This window comes from Salvelinus alpinus, chromosome 6, assembly GCF_045679555.1.
Source record: "Salvelinus alpinus chromosome 6, SLU_Salpinus.1, whole genome shotgun sequence".
Lineage (NCBI taxonomy): Eukaryota > Metazoa > Chordata > Actinopteri > Salmoniformes > Salmonidae > Salvelinus > Salvelinus alpinus.
Window position 1 is genome coordinate 46,842,917 of NC_092091.1, and position 19,117 is coordinate 46,862,033.

At 40.5% G+C, this 19,117-nt stretch overlaps 1 protein-coding gene across 1 annotated transcript in view; it reads left to right on the forward strand.

Annotated features, from left to right (window-relative positions):
* The first annotated feature begins 2,142 nt into the window (after window positions 1-2,142).
* LOC139579699 (protein crumbs homolog 1-like) overlaps window positions 2,143-19,117 on the forward strand; it is a 42,803-nt gene continuing 25,828 nt past the window's right edge. Inside the window, 5 exon segments of the mRNA XM_071408533.1 lie at window positions 2,143-2,176; window positions 2,179-2,373; window positions 3,295-3,490; window positions 3,651-3,790; window positions 8,306-8,488. Coding sequence (XP_071264634.1) covers window positions 2,143-2,176; window positions 2,179-2,373; window positions 3,295-3,490; window positions 3,651-3,790; window positions 8,306-8,488 — 748 coding nt within the window.

Genomic DNA, 19,117 nt, shown 5'->3' on the forward strand with positions numbered 1-19,117 from the left:
TCTATCTGTCAAGTATTTTTTTTACCAGTTATATGCAGCCTGGTCTAGGGCATTTGAGGACAGCGTCTGAATTAGCAGGGAGTGATTAACAGTATTGAAGGCTTTTGACAGGTCAATGAAGAGGGCAGCACAATGTTGCCTTTTATCCATACAGTTGACAACATAATTCATACTGTAGCTAGGGATGCAACAGAGATAGTGTTATGATCTGGTCTAAAACCAGACTGATGTATGTTTAGAATACATTTCAAAGTTAAGAAAGATCTTAGCTGAGAATTAATCAAGGATTCTACAATTTTAGCTAGATAAGAAAGTTTAGAAATAGGTCACAAGGGTCACAACCTTTGTGAAGGGGGAGTATATGAACCTACTTCCAAACCCAATTTTTTTATTAAGGTTTTTAGCCCATATATATTGTTGTAACTTTTTCAAATATCGCATGAATGCACATTAGACATGGCAAAATACATACAATTACAAGACAATTTTCTTTAAAACTGCAACATTTTCTTTCACCCCATGACAAAATGTGTAGAATTGCAGGTAATAAGCTTTAAACCTGCAAAATTCTCTCCACCAACAAGAGGCGTTTGAACAGTTTGGGTCATGAACAGTGCTTGTGCCCATAGAAATAGACGTGGTGCGTGCACGCGCAGGTGTGGCGCGGGATGTTCCCCAATGCTAGAAGGAGGGCCCCCGAGTGAAAAAGTTTGGGAACCCCTGAGCTAGAGAGAAAAACAATCGATTGACTGACCAGTGTCAAATAAACCACCATTTCTCTCAAATAAAAAGTCTGCCGAGATAAAATTATGATTAAAAGCAACACTTATGCCAGAGTCAGACAGAACTTGCTTAGGCAGAGAAGAAGATGAATTTGTATGTGCATTTACTAATGTTTTCCTAAATGTAAAAGGATCTGCAGCAGAGTCAGAGCTTAAAGTAGTAGCTTGATTTAGCTTACTTAATCGAGATAGTACATCTGCAATGTGCCGGGATGGGTGGTGCATGCATGTTTACTAACCTTCCGCTCCCATAGAAAGCTTTTGTTTGTTTAGTAAATGACATGGGTGCTATAGCATCTACAGCAGGGGTAGCCAATCCTCATCCTCATGGAGACCTACTGGGTGTAGAGGCTTTTGCTCCAGCCCTACTCAAAACACACCTGAGGTAACATTATCTCTCCAGGAGAAGGGTTGGCCATCCCCGATCTACAGTATGCATGATGCCAGCTCATCTGAGTGGAAGTTCTATATTCCTGTAAGCTGGGCATTAGGAGCCATGCTGTTCATTCCTCCCTCCCTCCCTCTAAGATGTGTTTTGTAAAAACAAATGAATGGATTAATCCACTAATTAGTATTGGAGGCAACATGTTTACAGCCAAACAAATGAAAAGAGGAAAAACATAACTGTGACTGACTGGCAGGCCAGGTGGTGTGTCATTAAGCTCTGCTGTGCTGTGTGATTAAGTAGACCCACAGCAGCTATGAGGCTGTGCTTCGAATGAATGGAATGATAAATACCTCAAATGAGTGACTTCTGTCTGCCTGCGGTCGCTATGGCAATAGAGGCAATGCAGAAATGGAACTGTGGAATTGGTTGCCATGGAGGCACGCTGTGATGCTTTGTGAGGCTCTTAAGTTTGCAAATGTCCTTGTACTGCAATGGATAATGGTAGGATACTTTTTTTCACAGGTGGAAAGAGAACCTTTTGTGTCATAGGCTATTATAGGACACAATGGTTGTGTGGGACAATGCAAAGCATGACTCATTGTAACACACTGCTAAGAGAATAAAATATGGATACCTTTCAGTTCACCCTCACTAAACACTTACCCTTTTCAATATCAATACAATTTTCTGGTGGTACTGACATATTGGTACGAGAATGTAATAAAGAGAAAGAGAATGTATGAAAGACCTATTCAAATAATATATACCAGAAAAGTCTGCTGTGACATTTCAATTTCCCCCTGGGGATCAATCAATATTAGTTGTATCAGAAATGTTAGTGCACGGACAGAACAAAAGCCAGAAAACCCTTGGCCCTCCAGATCTGGAGCGTCCCACCCCTATGCTAACAGAAACACGTCAGTCAGACAATCAATCAAACTATATTTCCTGTCTCCAGGTGCGTCTCGCCTGATGGCGAGGTCAGCGGTAACGGTAACGGACCAGTGTTCCCCAACCCCTGCTACAGCCAGGCCATCTGTCATAGCCGTGGTGATGGCTACTCGTGTTTCTGCGTGCCTGGGTTCCAGGGTGTGTGCTGCCAGATAGAGGTGAACGAGTGTGTGTCACAGCCCTGCAGGAACGGAGTCACCTGTATAGACAGGGTGGGCAGGTACGACTGCCTCTGCAGCCCAGGGTTTACAGGTAAGATGAGAAGAGACAGCTCCTTCAGGGCTTTGTTCAGTAGTTACCAAATGGGAGAAAATGTTTTGAAACAGGCATGTGTTATGTGAATTTAGGTCGCAAACCCCCTTAAATGGTTTAGATTCAAGGGGTGGCCAATCTTACCTGCAGAGGTCCGGAATGTGAGTGCAGGCTTTTGCTCCAGCCAAGCAGTAACACATCTCTTAATAAACTAGTTTTTAATTATAACTTTGATAAGTTGTATCATGTGTGTTCCCGGTCACAGGATGAAGATTGCGCACCACTGACCCAATGAGTAAAACAGATGCCATCTAGTGGCAATTTGAGTTATGTACTCTAGTCCTCAAATCTAACCCTCTGTTCTATAGCCTCTTCTATGCTATAGCTCATACATTTAAAAATAGAAATACAAAAACATAAAATCAGGATATCTATAGCCTTTCCATGCTTGATAACATCCAGTTATAGAAATAGAGATTTGCTCATTAAAGATAATCTACAGGTAATCCTAGCTCGTTAGAACATTTTAGGAAAGATTAAATACACACTTAGAAAATATTTTGCTATGTAGTCCATCGCCCTGTGTTCTGGTTTACAGTATGATTGATCTGGGATTCAGAATAACATGGTAGAACACAGATGAAAGCCACACAGGGGGGCTTATGTCAAAACTGACACAGAAACAAACAATAACAACAACACGAGTAAAGGAAACAGAGCCTCTAATAATCAGTACATGATGATCAGTAAGCCAGTCACACATGAAAGCATTTCACATTGAGTATTATCTCCACAGGTGCATGTTGATATTCCCCTTCGTGTTTCCCTAAACTGACCTGTCCAGATGGTTTGGCCAGTGTGTATTATACGACCAGAGCCCTGTGACTGACTGTCGGCCATATTGGATGTTTGATGTTCCAGATGCCACCTGTGAGGTCCAGATTGACAAGTGTCAATCACAGCCCTGCCTCAAGGGTGGGAGTTGTCATGACTACGTCTGCAGCTTCTCGTGCACCTGCATGTCCAGTTTCCAGGGAGACCACTGTGAAATCGAAATTGACGAGTGCCAAGACCAGCCATGCCAAAATGGGGCCCTGTGTCCTGAAGGTGTTGATGAGTAAGAAGTTTGTGTTTGTGTGAGAGAGAGATTTGTATTTTTTTGTGGAGTAAAACAAGAAACGCCTGCATAATGTTTGCTTGCATAGCTTCACTTTTTACTGGAAAAGTAATTGGCACTGAAACTGAAAGATCTGTAACTAAAAATTGTTATCGTTCAGGTACAGCTGCGACTGCTCTCAGACCACCTTCACTGGGCGACACTGTGAAACTCCTCTCCCTCCGTGCAATCCCCAGCCATGTGTCAACAGCGCCACCTGTCTGGAGGACGAGGGAAACTATACATGTGACTGCTGGCCAGGTACAGTACAGTACAGTCACACAGTTACAGAACAGAAAGCACTGTAGGCATGTCATTTGTTCTTGAAATGGCACCTGCAGCCCCTCTCTAGATGTCCCCTAAGAAGGTATGAGAGTAAGGTGGAGTGAGGGAAAGACAGGGATCTCATTCTAAGAACTTGGTGAGAGCGTGGTTGTCCTATGGTTATTTTGCATTCAAGCTTCCCACAACTTCCTGGAAATAGTGCAGGATAATTGCTTGGTTTTGGAACATTCTCAGCACATTAAGGAACTTGACAAAAAAATATATATTTTCTTGGTTTCCTAAAGATTCACAAATGGTTCAATTTATTTTTTAATTTTAAGTATTATTCTAGGAACACTAAATGATTTGACATAAGGAATGTTGTCAAAAAATTCGGAGAACTTTCAGAAGCAACATCCTTCTGTGGGAATTTCAGTACTTCCACACAACATTCCACACAAGTTTCCATGTGGTTCTATTCAATGTCATATTTTTACTACATTCTGGGAACGTACTCAAAAATGGTGGGACTTAACTGATGTTCTCAGTTCACCGGACGTGCTACCTGTCCCAGACCTGCTGTTTTCAACTCTCTAGAGACAGCAGGTGCTGTGAAAATCTATGAAAAGCCAACTGACATTTACTCCTGAGGTGCTGAACAGTTGCACCCTCTACAACCACTGTGATTATTATTATTTGGCCCTGCTTGTCAACTATGAACATCTTGGCCATGTTCTGTTATAATCTCCACTCGGCACAGCCAGAAGAGGACTGGCCACCCCTCATAGCCTGGTTCCTCTCTAGGTTTCTTCCTAGGTTCCGGCCTTTCTAGGGAGTTTTTCCTAGCCACCGCGCTTCTACACCTGCATTGCTTGCCGTTTGGGGTTTTAGACTGGGTTTCTGTACAGCACTTTGTGACATCAGCTGATGTAAGAAGGGCTTTATAAATACATTTGATTGATTGATTGATTGATTGATTGATTGCCTTGATTCAGAGAATGAATGGTTCTCTTTTATGTCAGTTCTTGGCAATATTCTGGGAATGTCAATAAGCTCTAAATTCTGTTCTCAGAACATAAAGAAAACTTTCCATGAAAACCACAAAAACGTTAGCAACTTTCATAGAATGTTCTTAGTGTTATTTAAAAACATATCCATTATGTTCTCAATATATTGAGAAAGCTATCCATTAAAAAAAAAAAACATTTTAACCTTTCGAACATGTTCTAAGAATGTTACTTAAAACATACATTCCGTTCGCAGAACATTAAGAAAACTTTCTATATATACCACAAGAAAACTTCATGCTGCTTTTGTGACCAAGTGGGGAGTGGGAATTTACCACCATAGAGTTAGATAGATGACTCTAGATTAATAATAACCTATTTTGGCATTGGCATTGTGGTCTTCCACCATTTTAAAGTAGTCAACTAGGTAGGCATTCCTATGGGTGAAGGAAGGATTACATGATTTCATCCGGGTCATCAGGAGGGATCAGCCAATGGATTATACACGTGAGCAAACATTCCATAACTGTAGGTGGCAGTAAATAGCCAACCTTGGCTTTATACCTGTTCAAACACACTCTAGCTGGCAGTATGCACCCTTTCAGTATGTTTCCCAACTCATAGAAGTAGTAAGGGAAAAAATTGACTACTTAAAAATGGAGATGGCCTCAATGGTGCTGCCCATGCGCTCACCAACAACATCATGGGAAAGGGTGATACCAAGTCAGTACAACCTAATGTCAGTAGAACCTAATGCATTCAACTGAAATGTGTCTTCCGAATTTAACCAAACCCCTCTGAATCAATGGGACATACATAAAGATGATTTCTCTATCATTCTCTATGTTTTCCACACAAGACTGGGTTAAATATATTTGAATGGCCCTTCAACTGGTAATTACTAGTGGGAAACTCTTAAATTCCCACTTTGTTACAAACGTAGCACTAGTAACATTCAGAAAACATTCCAAGAATGTTATTTAAAGGACCACTGCAGTCAAAAACATGATTTCCTGTGTTTTATATATACAATGAACAAAAATATAAATGCAACATGTAAAGTGTTGGTCAAATGTTTCATGAGCTGAAATAAAAGATCCCAGAAATTGTACATTATTTATTATTTCTCTAAATAGTTAGTGAACATTTCTCATTTCCAAGATAATCCATACTGTGGCATATCAAGAAGCTGATTAAACAGCATGAATATTACACATTTGCACCTTGTGCTGGGGACAATAAAGGGCCACTCTAAAATGGTCAGTTTTGTCACAGCACAATGCCACAGATGTCTGGAGTTTCTAAGGCTGGGTACAATTGGCATGCTGACTGGAGGAATGTTCACCAGAGCTATTGCCGTCTCCAACGCCGTTTTAGAGAATTTGTCAGTGTGTCCAACCGGCCTCACAACCACAGACCACGTGTATGGTCTGGTGTGGGCGAGCGGTTGGGCTAGCCAACATCTGGTGAAATTGGAGGGCGCGCAATTCAAATACATATTCGTATTATTAAACACTCATGAACATACAAGTGTCTTATCATTTAAAAGCTTAATCTAACTGCGTTGTCAGATTTCAAAAAGGCTTTACGGCGAAAGCATACCATGCGATTGTCTGAGGACGGTGCCCCACATCAACATATTTTTCAACCAGTACAGGCTTCACAAAATCACAAATAGCGATAAAAGACATCACTTACCTTTGAAGATCTTCCTCTGTTTGCGATCCCAAGGGTCCCAGCTACAACATGAATGGTTGTTCTGTTCGATAAAATCCTTCTTTATATCCTAAAAACTCTGTTTAGTTGGCGCCATTGATTTCAGTAATCCACTCGTTCAACATGCAGACAAAGGAGTCCAAAAAGCTACCGCTAAACTTCGTCCAAACAAGTCAAACGATGTTTCTATTTAATCCTCAGGTACTCTAAAATGTAAATAAACTATAATATTTCACACGGAAAGTAGTATGTTCAATAAGAAAGGCAAATTCGTAAGCGTGCGCCGAAAGACTGATTTGCCTCAGGTGGTAACTTTACAAAAACTCAAAATAATTGTTTGTTTTTCAAAAAACGACTGTTGACATCTAGTGGAAGCCATAGGAATTGCAATCTGGGTGACGGACATATATAGAAACAATAGGTTTACATAATAAGAGCCTGGGAGCTCAAAAAAAACAATTCTGGTCAGATTTTCGCCTGCCATATCAATTCTGTTATAGTCTCAGACATTGTTTTAGCAGTTTTAGAAACTTAAAAGTGTTTTCTATCCAATGCTACCAATTATATATTATATGCATATCCTGGCTTCTGGACCTGAGTAACAGGCAGTTAATTTTGAGCATGTCAGTCAGGCAGAAATTCTGAAAAAGGGACCCTAGCCCTAACAAGTCATGTCAAGGTTTTGAACGAAGTGCTCCATTGTGGCATTGGGGATATGGTATGGGCAGGCATAAGCTACGGACAATGAACGCAATTGCATTTTATCTATGGCAATTTGAATGCACAGAGATACCGTGATGAGATCCTGAGGCCCATTGTCATGCCATTCATCCACCGACATCACCTCATGTTTCACCTTTTATAATGCACAGCCCCATGTCACAAGGATCTGTACACAATTCCCGGAAGCTGAAAATGTCCCAGTTCTTCCATGGCCTGCATACTCACCAGACATGTCACCCATTGACCATGTTCGGGATGCTATGGATTGATGTGTACGACAGCGTGTTCCAGTTCCCGCCAATATCCAGCAACTTTGCACAGGCGTTGAAGAGGAGTGAGGCAACATTCCACACGCCACAATTAACAGCCTTTATGCGAAGGAGATTTGTTGCGCTTCATGACGCAAATGGTGGCCACACCAGATACTGACTGGTTTTCTGATCCACTCCCTACCTTTTTTTAAGGTATCAGTGACCAACAGATGCATATCTGTATTTCCAGTCATGTGAAATCCATAGATTAGGAATTTAGTTGAATTGACTGATTTCCTTATATGAACTGTAACTCTGTAAAATCTTTGAAATTGTTGCATGTTGCATTTACATTTTTGTTCAGTATATTTCCACACTATGAGGTTGGAATAATATTGTGAAAAATACGATAATGCCCTTTTAGTGTAGGAGCTGTTTGAAAAAACAGCCTGTTTTGCCAGTCACGAATCTTCGCTCCCGGAACCAAACCAAAAACACTGGTTCCCACAACTTCCAATGAACCAAATGTGCTAAGAGAGAGAGAGAGAGAGAGAGAGAGAGAGAGACAACACACACATGTACATGTGTACATGTGTGTGTTGTCTATCCCCTCTATATGCGTTACACTCTGTCTGTGTGTGTGTGTGTCTCTGTGTGTGTGCATCCCTCCCTGCGGGCCTGCATGTGTACATGTGTGTGTTGTCTATCCCCTCTATATGCGTTACACTGTGTGTGTGTGTGTATCCCTCCCTGTGTACATGTGTGTGTTGTCTATCCCCTCTATATGCGTTACACTCTGTCTGTGTCCTGTTCAGGTTTCAAGGGTTGTCAGTGTGATGTGGATGTGAGTGAGTGCAGTAGCAGCCCCTGTCTCTATGGTGGCTGGTGTATAGAGCTGTCCTGGCATAGCCTGTATGGTTCAGAGCCTCTGCTTCCAGACCACTACAACCCACAGCACGCTGCAGGATTCATATGCAGCTACCAACCAGGAACCACAGGTAATGTCCCATAGAAACATTATGAACAATTATTGAGAACTGTCAAAACTTGTCCAAGGTTCAAATTGCTGGGGTGCTTGATGATTCTATGCAATCCCATAACAAATTAGGGCATGCTCATTTAAAATGTGAAAACCATAAGTATGGATATGGATATTGGTCCAGCCTATTATTTAGGGCACGCCCAAGAGTCAATGATCAGCTCTCAGTTTGATAACTATATGACAGGTACCAAGCATGTGTATGTATGGTTGTAGCTTGGGTTTATTTACAGTTTTCACCCATTCACACTCTTCTTTTACAAAAGAGGAATATTCTAGTTGCCCTGCTGCTTACACAAGCCTGTGATCTGCCTGTAAGGCTCAGCAGGTAATACTAGTGGCTGCGTCTCCCAACACTGTTCTATAATTGACTCCCTAGCAGTCACCAGTCCACACTCTGTAAAATGGCACTAATTGCATTAGTGTTAATCCTGAGGATCTGGCTTTCCCAGACTCCTGCCTGCAGTAGGACTCAGCACTGTGTTTAGTTGTGCATGGCTGAAGACGAGGACAGGGACTGCCGGACACCCTGATGACCTATGGTCACAATGAGATTGTACACACAGTGGTAGTTCACATCTAGGCGTGCGTGCAATTACTGGTGGGAAACTCGTAAACCAACGCAATGCTGAAAGTGGAAGTATGGATTTCGAGCATTCTATTGCTAAATGCAGGTATGGTTACATGTTGTTCTTTGTGCTTTATGTATGTGACTATTTGTTTCAGTGACAATGCATGCTTGTAATGGCATTGCTATACAATCTCATTGAAGTAAATGGAATTAAGTGATTATTGTTGATCGTCATCGTGTTTTAAGCTTCCCATCTTTTCTGTGTGTTGTTGTAAACTGGATTGAGAAAATATCGTAGTCTAGTAAAATTTGTTGCTATGCGGTTGCTACTGTATATAAGATTGAATGGGTCTATTGACCTGAATAGAAGCCATGGTACTGTATTTTACCACTAACATATTCTATATTAACTTCTCTGCGCTACGGATCCCTTTTACGGGATCATTTTCCTAAACAACCGCTGAATTGCAGGGCGCAAAATATGACAAAAAATATTTATAATCATGCAATCACAAGTGAAATATACCAAAACACAGCTTAGCTTGTTGTTAATCCACCTATCGTGTCAGATTTTGAAAATATGCTTTACAGAGAAAGAAATCCAAGCTTTTGTGAGTGTATCAATCAATGCTACCAATGCTAGCCCCAAATTAGCATGGTCACGAAAGTCAGAAAAGCAATAAAATTAATCGCTTACCTTTGATAATCTTCGGATGTTTGCACTCACGAGACTCCCAGTTACACAATAAATGTTATTTTTGTTCAATAAATATAAATGTTATAACAAAAAAACGCCATTTGGGTTGCGCGTTATGTTCAGAAAACTACCGCCTCGTTCCGGTCCTGAAAGCCAGAAGAAAATTCCCAAAAGTATCAGATTCAAAAATATTACAAAAAATATTTATAATCATGCAATCACAAGTGAAATATACCAAAACACAGGTTAGCTTGTTGTTAATCCACCTATCATGTCAGATTTTGAAAATATGCTTTGCAACGAAAGCAATCTAAGCTTTTGTGAGTGTATCAATCAATGCTAGAACAGTTAGCCTTATATTAGCTTGGTTAGCTTGGTCACGAAAGTCAGAAAAGCAATAAAATTAATCGCTTACCTTTGATAATCTTCGGATGTTTGCACTCACGAGACTCCCAGTTACACAACAAATGTTATTTTTGTTCGATAAATATTACTTTTATAACAAAAAAACGCCATTTGGGTTGCGCGTTATGTTCAGAAAACCAAAGCCTCGTTCCGTTCGACGAAAATTCCAAAAAGTATCCATAATGGTCGTAGAAACATGTCAAATGTTTTTTTAATCAACCCTCAGGTTGTTTTTAACAAACATAATCGATAATATTTCAACTGGACCGTAACCTACTCAATAAGAGAGAAAAAGAAAATGGAGAGCTACCCTCTCGCGCGCAGAAACTTATCAGAGGACACCTGACTACTTTTGAAAAATCTCGCTCATTTTTCAAAATAAAAGCCTGAAACTATGTCTAAAGCCTGGTCACAACCTGAGGAAGCCATTGGAAAAGGAATCTGGTTGATACCCCTTTAAATGGAAGAAAGACAGGCCAGGAAACAGATAAAAAATTTAATAATCACTTCCGGGTTAGATTTTCTCAGGTTTTCGCCTGCAGAATCAGTTTTGTTATACTCACAGACAATATTTTGACAGTTTTGGAAACTTTGGAGTGTTTTCTATTCTAATCTGTAAATTATATGCATATTCTACGATCTGGACCTGAGAAATAGTCAGTTTACCTTGGGAACGTTATTTAAAATTTAAAACAATCTGACCCCTAGCGTCAAGAGGTTAAGAATAGATGCTTATGGTTTCAGAACCTATACTATTCTTTTTCTGAGATCAAATGGAATTGAAAACTATACCTGGACATTTTACTTTACTTTTAATTTGACTTAATCCTGATGTGACATACACTAATCTATATCAACGTTGACACTGCCAGTTGTTCCATCACAAACTCCCGACTACTATCCAATCAAAGCCACATTGACATTATCCCACCCCTGGTTAGCCACTATTGGCTTAAAAAGCCAAACGTAACACAATATCTGCCAATTAATTACCAGCATCATTTCCCCTCTGTCTTGTCATGACTGTCCTTTGAGAACCCGAATGGGTCAGATCAGCTTGGCAATGGATGGCAGTAACCAGACCCTCTCTCACCCACAGAGGGGAGGAGGGAGCTGCTGGGGGGTTGACAGTTCACACCCTGTTGTAAATTAAAGGAGAGGAGATCTAGGGTCTCCCTCTCCAAAATACACAAAGGAATGCGCTTTGTCTCCAGAGACTTTCCCGCTGAAACTTTAACACGTTCAAAAGCGAATACTGGAACAATATTTCTAACATTAACGTGGGGAATGGTCAGATGTGATCTAAAGAATAATAATGTCATATGGGATGTTATTTTAAAACTGTTATAAAGGAAATACTTTAACTTAAAGTATATACACTACATTTACGAAGTCTCAATCCTTAAAGTTGTATATAAAATATGAAAAAGTATGAAAGTTTTTTTGTTAAGATAGGAATGTGATTTTAGGAGCCAGGAGAGAGAATTTGTCTCCTATAAACTTTGCAGAGTAAGTAGCCACGCCCCAAGTGAGGTCAGTCTGACGAAACCGTCCCTTTCGACCAGAGTGCATAAAAGGATGGGTAAAGAAATTAACATTTAGACCAGAATTTCTCCAGGCTGCAGCTGCGTGTGTAAAGTGGTTTGAACTCTGAATACCAACACGACATGGAGAAGAAAACTCCCCTCTCAGACAGTCACTGGTACAGCTGATTAGAAAAAAGTATCTAGAAAAGTTAATTTAATTGGGACCATTCTACTACCCTTCACACCATTCTATTCTACTACTTTTCTCAAATCACTGTAGTATGCTACTCTCATCACCCAATGGGAACCATCGATACGGCTGGCTAGCCTATCATCAAAGGAGCATCATCCAGAGTGAACAACAGTAGACGAGACAGGTCTGGACCCCTTTCGGACAACCAGAGCCTTAAAAGCGTGCCGCTGAAAGACCCATCACCCTTCCTAAGGAGGGCTGGTTCTGACAGAGACCCACAGCGAATTAACCTTTCACGAGCCTCTACCCCGGGTCCGGGATCACCCCCCACCCCCCCCACACACTGATTAGCATAGCTAGCATAGCTTCACAAGTAGATAGTAGCATCTAAATATCATTAAATCACAAGTCCAAGACACCAGATGAAAGATACAGATCTTGTGAATAAAGCCACCATTTCAGATTTTTTAAATGTTTTACAGGGAAGACAAAATATGTAAATCTATTAGCTAAACACGTTAGCAAAATACACCACTATTCTAACTCCATCAGTTTCTTACTCCTTCAGGTGCTATCACCAATTCGGCTCAACTAAGATATTGATAGCCAATAACCTATAAAAAAAACCATCAGATGACAGTCTGATAACATATTCATGGTATAGGATAGTTTTTGTTAGAAAAAAGTGCATATTTCAGGTAGAAATCACAGTTTACAATTGCACCGACCATCACAAATCGACTAGAATTACTAGATAGAGCAACGTGTATGACCAATTTACTCATCATAAAACATTTCATAAAAATAGACAAAGCATAGCAATGGAAAGACCCAGTTCTTGTGATTTCAGACCATATTTCAGATTTAAGCGTTTTTCAGCGAAAACACAATAAATCGATAAGTTAGCATACCACATGTGCAAACGTTACCAGAGCATCGATTCCAGCCAAAGAGCGCTATAACGTAATCACCGCCAAAATATATTAATTTTTTCACTAACCTTCTCAGAATTCTTCCGATGACACTCCTGTAACATCATTTTACAACATACATATACAGTTTGTTCGAAAAGGTGCATATTTAGCCATACAAAACCGTGGTTATACAATGGAAATAGTCACAACTCAAGCCTCAAAATGAGGAACGTCAGCTTTCAGAGTGATCTAGTTTAATCGAAAGCTAATCATATACTTGACTAAAAAATACAGGGTTGACAGGAATCGAAAGACAAATTAGTTCTTAATGCAACCGCTGATTTACATTTTTAAAATTATCCTTACTTTTCAATACAGGGTTCGCCAAGTGAAGCTATACCAAACAAAATGGCGAAATATGCGTTTAAAATATTTCGACAGAACAACGATTTATCATATTAAATATTGTTTACTTTGAGCTGTTCTTCCATCAGATTCTTGGGCAATGTATCCTTTCTATGTTATAAACGTCTTTTGGTCGATAGATGTCCTCTGTCCTTCGAAATATCCACTAACGATCGAACGGGACCCCAAAACGTGTCCAAAGTTTCAGAGTGCACAACAAAGAAATTCCTCAAAATCGCACTAAACGGATATAAATTGCTATAAAACGGTTCAAATTAACTACATTATGATGTTTTTAACAACTATAACGACTGAAAACATGACCGGAGAAATATTGCTGGTTAGACAAGGATTTGGAATGAGGCAAGTCCGATGTCCTTCACGCTTCAGGCGCGCGACGAGAAAGGGCGGTCCCTATACATTTTGTGGTTTTATAATGGCTGGGATTGTGCAATAGACTCCATTCAAAACGTGATGACGTACAGACACCCAGAGGAAGACGTAGGCAGTGTCGGTTTCTTCATAGCATTCACTGTCGCCTTAAAAACAGACTCCAGATCAGGGGTAAAAATTTCTGAAATCTGACCCCTGTCATGAAAAGTGCTGTAGATATTGTTCTGTACCACTCAGAGACAAAATTCCAACTTCTATAGAAACTAGAAGGTGTTTTCTATCCAATAATAACAATAATATGCATATTGTACGATCAAGAATTTAGCACGAGGCAGTTTAATTTGGAGACCCAAATATGCTAATGCGGAACAGCACCCCCTATAGTTGCAAGAAGTTAAGGCATTTCAACGTAAATACATTCATGATTTCTTACTCCAAACGGGTGGCAAAGTATATGATTACTGTGAGAATAGTTTCTAAAATGTATCAACGATAAGAGTATTTTTGTCTCTATCTCTCTCCATGTCGTTGTGTAACAAGCCGCCATATGTTGTGTCAGTCTGCTAGGGACCTTTTCCTAATGTATGTTATCCTGTGTTATCATTTAGTTAGTTAGTAAATAAATAATTAAACACGTTTGTGTAGTACTAAATCATAAGTAAGGCTGGGGGTTTTGCAGATGCAAGGAGGTTACGACTGTTCAGAATGATGAACTGATAAGAGGTTATGATTAATACGTTGACTGTTTTATGGATGTGATAGGTAAGGATCTTTAGAGTTTAATTCGGGAGATGATAACTCTTTTAAAAAATGCTCCCGTGGTGCCCCGAATCCTTTAATTAAACATAGTTAGTTCATTGGATAAATAACAGTCATCAGATTAATGAAAGTAAAGTCACAACGGTCTGTTTGGTGCACGTGTTTGTCTATCCATAATCCGTATGTAGCCAGTTAGCGATGCTAATGATAACTGGGATCTTGAGGGTAGAAAGAAAGACTTTCCACAAAAACCTTCTCAATTAAATGTAAACTGCAAAGTCCCACTGAGCATAAACTGGTTGAATCAATGCACGTGTCACGGCCGTTGAATGAAGAGGACCTAGGTGCAGCGTGGTAAGCGTACATATTACTTTATTTATATGACGCCGACAAAAACAACAAACAATCCAAAACAACCGTGAAGCTAAAGGCTATAGTGCCAACAAACAAAGACAACCTCCCACAAAGACAGGTAGGAAAAAGGGCTACCTAAGTATGGTTCTCAACGATAGCTGTCCCTGATTGAGAACCCTACCCGGCCAAAACATAGAAATACAAATAATAGAACATAGAATACCCACCGCAAATCACACCCTGACCAAACCAAATAGAGACATGAAAAGGATCTTTAAGGTCAGGGCGTGACAGCACGTCATAAAATGTTTTTTATGTGATGACGTTAAAACGACGTGGAAAACGTAAGGGAATAATCAACCTAAGGGAATTTCATATTTTTTTCACCCAATTTTTACATTGATTTCACGTTCGTTGACATCTCAACCAAATGTAAATCAAAACCAGACATTGGACTGACGTCTGTGCCCAGTGGGTAGGCTTACCTGACGCCTGCTCCCGCTTTTCCTCTCTGGCGCTCGAGGGCACCAGACTGCCTATCATTAAACATACCTGTCCCTTCGTTACGGGCACCTGCGCCTCCATGGATCCACCTGAACTCCATCATGATTTGATTGCCTGCCCTTTATCGGTCTGTTTCCTCTGTTCCATCCCTGTGTCAGCATTGATGTCGTTATTTTGTCCCCTGTCCAGACGCTGTTGCTGTCCTGTTTCATGTCCGGTATTTATTAAATGTCTCCAGCGTCGATCCTCACAGTATGCTGACACCAAACTTGGACGCATCAGGGAGACCTTGTTTTTTGTTGGTGACGTTGGGTCCGGGTGCCATCAATGGTATTGGGGGTGCCTCAGCTAGCTCATCGGGCTTCCATGCCCTAGAGGCCAGAGGTTTTTCTTGCCCAGGCGGGCTCGCAAAACACCAGTCTCAACGTCAACAGGGAAGAGGCGACTTCGGGATGCTGGCCTTCTAGGCAGAGTTCCTCTGTCCAGTGTCTGTGTTCTTTTGCCCATCTTAATCTTTTCTTTTTATTGGCCAGTCTGAGATGTCTTTTTCTTTGCAACTCTGCCTAGAAGGCCAGCATCCCGGAGTCGCCTCTTCACTGTTGACGTTGAGTCTGGTGTTTTGCGAGCCCACCTGGGCAAGAAAAACCTGTTTAATGAAGCTGCTAGTTGAGTACTTCTGTTTCTCAAACTAGACACTCTAATGTACTTGTCCTCTTGCTCAGTTGTGCACCGGGGCCTCCCACTCCTCTTTCTATTCTGGTTAGAGACAGTTTGCGCTGTTCTGTGAAGGGAGTAGTATACAGCGTTGTACCAGATCTTCAGTTTATTGGCAATTTCTCGCATGGAATAGCCTTCATTTCTCAGAACAAGAATAGACTGACGAGTTTCAGAAGAAAGGTCTTTGTTTCTAGCCATTTTGAGCCTGTAATCGAACCCACAAATGGTGATGCTCCAGATACTAAACTAGTCAAAACAAGGCCAGTTTTTTTTGCTTCTTTAATCAGCACAACAGTTTTCAGCTGTGAAAGTACGGACGAAAAGTCCAAAAAGTTATATTACAGTCCGTAGAAACATGTCAAACGAAGTATAAAATCAATCTTTAGGATGTTTTTAACATAAATCTTCAATAATGTTCCAACCAGAGAATTCCTTTGTCTGTAGAATTGCAATGGAACAGTGCTCGCTCTCACGTGAACGTGCGAGATGGGCTCGTGGCTCTCTGGCGGGCCTCTGACTCATTCCCCTCTCATTCGCCCCCACTTCACAGTAGAAGCATCAAACAAGGTTCTAAAGACTGTTGACATCTACTGGAAGCCTTCGGAAGTGCTATTTGACCCCATAGACACTGTGTATTCAATAGAGTTGAAAAACTACAACCCTCAGATTTCCCACTTCCTGGTTGGATTTTCTTCTCAGGTTTTTGCCTGCCATATGAGTTATGTTATACTCACAGACATCATTCAAACAGTTTTAGAAACTTCAGAGTGTTTTCTATCCAAATCTACTAATTATATGCATATTCTAGCTTTTATGGCTGAGTAGCAGGCAGTTTAATTTGGGCACGCTTTTCATCCAAAATTCCCAATGCTGCCCCCTACCCTAGTGAAGTTAAACTGATTCTACTTGTTTCCAACGTGTTCCCTGAAGGAATACACACAAGATAGACAAAACAAAACAACCGTAATCCCTCTGCATCACATAGCATAAAATAACTAAATAACTAAAAATAACAATATACAGGAAAATTTACTATATATACATCATAAATCAATACGTTGGGCCAGAAACCGAAAGGTCGCTGGTTTGAATCACCCAGGTGAAAATCTGTCAATGTGCCCTTGAGCAAGGCACATAACCCTGCTTTGCTCCTGTAAGTCACTCTGGATAAGAGCATCTGTTAAATGTCTAAAATGTAAATCTATATCATTATTAATAAAACTGTATAACAGATAACGTGCCCACGGGGCCAAACCTCTGCCTTCACATTTCAGATCAAGATTACTTTAATGGTCAAAAATCCTAAATTTCTCTTCTATTTTTAACCCAAACCCTCCGAAAGAGACACATACAGATGTCGGATCTTAACTTGATCACTCTTTTGTTGCTGAGAATTTTCTTTATGTTTTCTGAAATGCAGCTATGCACATCAACAACCAACGTTTTATGTAACTTAATGACACAAGATAGATATTGGTCTTCACTAGGCTACGACATACAAGTGTCTAGTGTATCCTAAGGTTATGAATGAACTCAAAATGTAGTTCACTCGTGGCCTGGTGTGGATTAGTGGTTAGGGCCGCTGCCTTCAGAGCACACATATAGGCCTTACGTGTGGTTACCTAGGTTACTCCATTAGCTCACATCAAAAACTTGTCAAACACAATTTTCTTGTCCGCTTGCTTTAGTCAATTACAAAACTACATTTAAGACAAGTACAACAAGTCTAAAGATTACTTTTCAACATTGCCTGCGCCTGAGTAATGTAATGTTGTAGGGCTTCCCTCATACTGTACCTCTTTTCATGACGGTGCTAGCAGCCACGTGACCAACACAAACAAACGGACTATACAGATACAAGTAGTGAGTGGAGTTACTAAACGGACTATCTACCTCATTTTCAAACGCTTTCAAAACTCGGAAGCCAAACGTGGAAACTATGGATACAATTTTCTCTGCGCTCTCGCATTATCATAATTAATATGCGCACCACTAGAAGTCTCTGCATTAGCATGTTTCTGTTAGCCGATACATCCTGAAAAATAGTGTAGGCTACCTATGATTTCGTTAGGCCCATGTGATACTTTTTTTTAGCCTTGAGCTTATGAATTATGGGCTAATATGCATACGCTTCTAGTTTAGGCTATATGCTACAACCCAAGCATGTCAGTCTTTGTTTTGTTGCGCAATTACGCACCTAATAACGCAATGAATTCATTTTTTGGGGGAGTGGCTATGGCACTCCACGAACAGTGTTGCCTACCCCTGGGCTATAGGCTATGCAAGCCTCTCCTCATAGGCCATTCCTCTTCTCGTAAAGTTCAAGGAAAAGCTATAGGAAATGTATTTGTATAATTTTTTATACTAGGCCTATTCAGCACTGAGCTCGTTCTTCAGGGTCTCTGCTTTTTGCTGCCACTAGATGTAGAAGAAGTGTGTTTCAACACTAATCTTAGGAATGGAACACCCTGGATGTCACGATCATCGTATGAGAGAGACCAAGGTGCAGCGTGGTATGTGTACATTCTCTTTAATGAATGAACACTGAACAAAAAGAACAAAATCAACTAACGAAACGTGAAGCTATACAAATAGTGCAGACAGGCAACTAAACATAGACAAGATCCCACAACTAACAATGGGGAAATGGCTACCTAAATATGATCCCCAATCAGAGACAACGATAAACAGCTGTCTCTGATTGGGAGCCATATCAGGCCAACACAGACATACAAAACCTAGATGACCCACCCTAGTCACTATCACGCCCCAACCAACACAGAGAAAAAACAGCTTACTATGGTCAGGGTGTGACACTGGATAAAAACTTGTTTTTAAGTCTTATTTGATAGTGAGGGACACATTCAACCTGACAATTGATCAATTTGTTCCTAGAGATTATGGAAATGCCTCTGTTGACGTTAAACGTTTTTTGGGTGAATCCAAATAGTTTACAGTTGGTTAATGAAGGACTCCAGGCTATGGATCTTTTCACAACTAGTCATCTGTAACACTAAAAGTAAAAGTCAATATTGTTAATGTCAATGGTAATTTAAATGGCTAGTTGCAGGACGAATCTGCAAGCTTACCTGTCATGTCCACAACAATGGAGCAGCAGACCAAGCAATATGCGAGAGGAGGCCAATTATT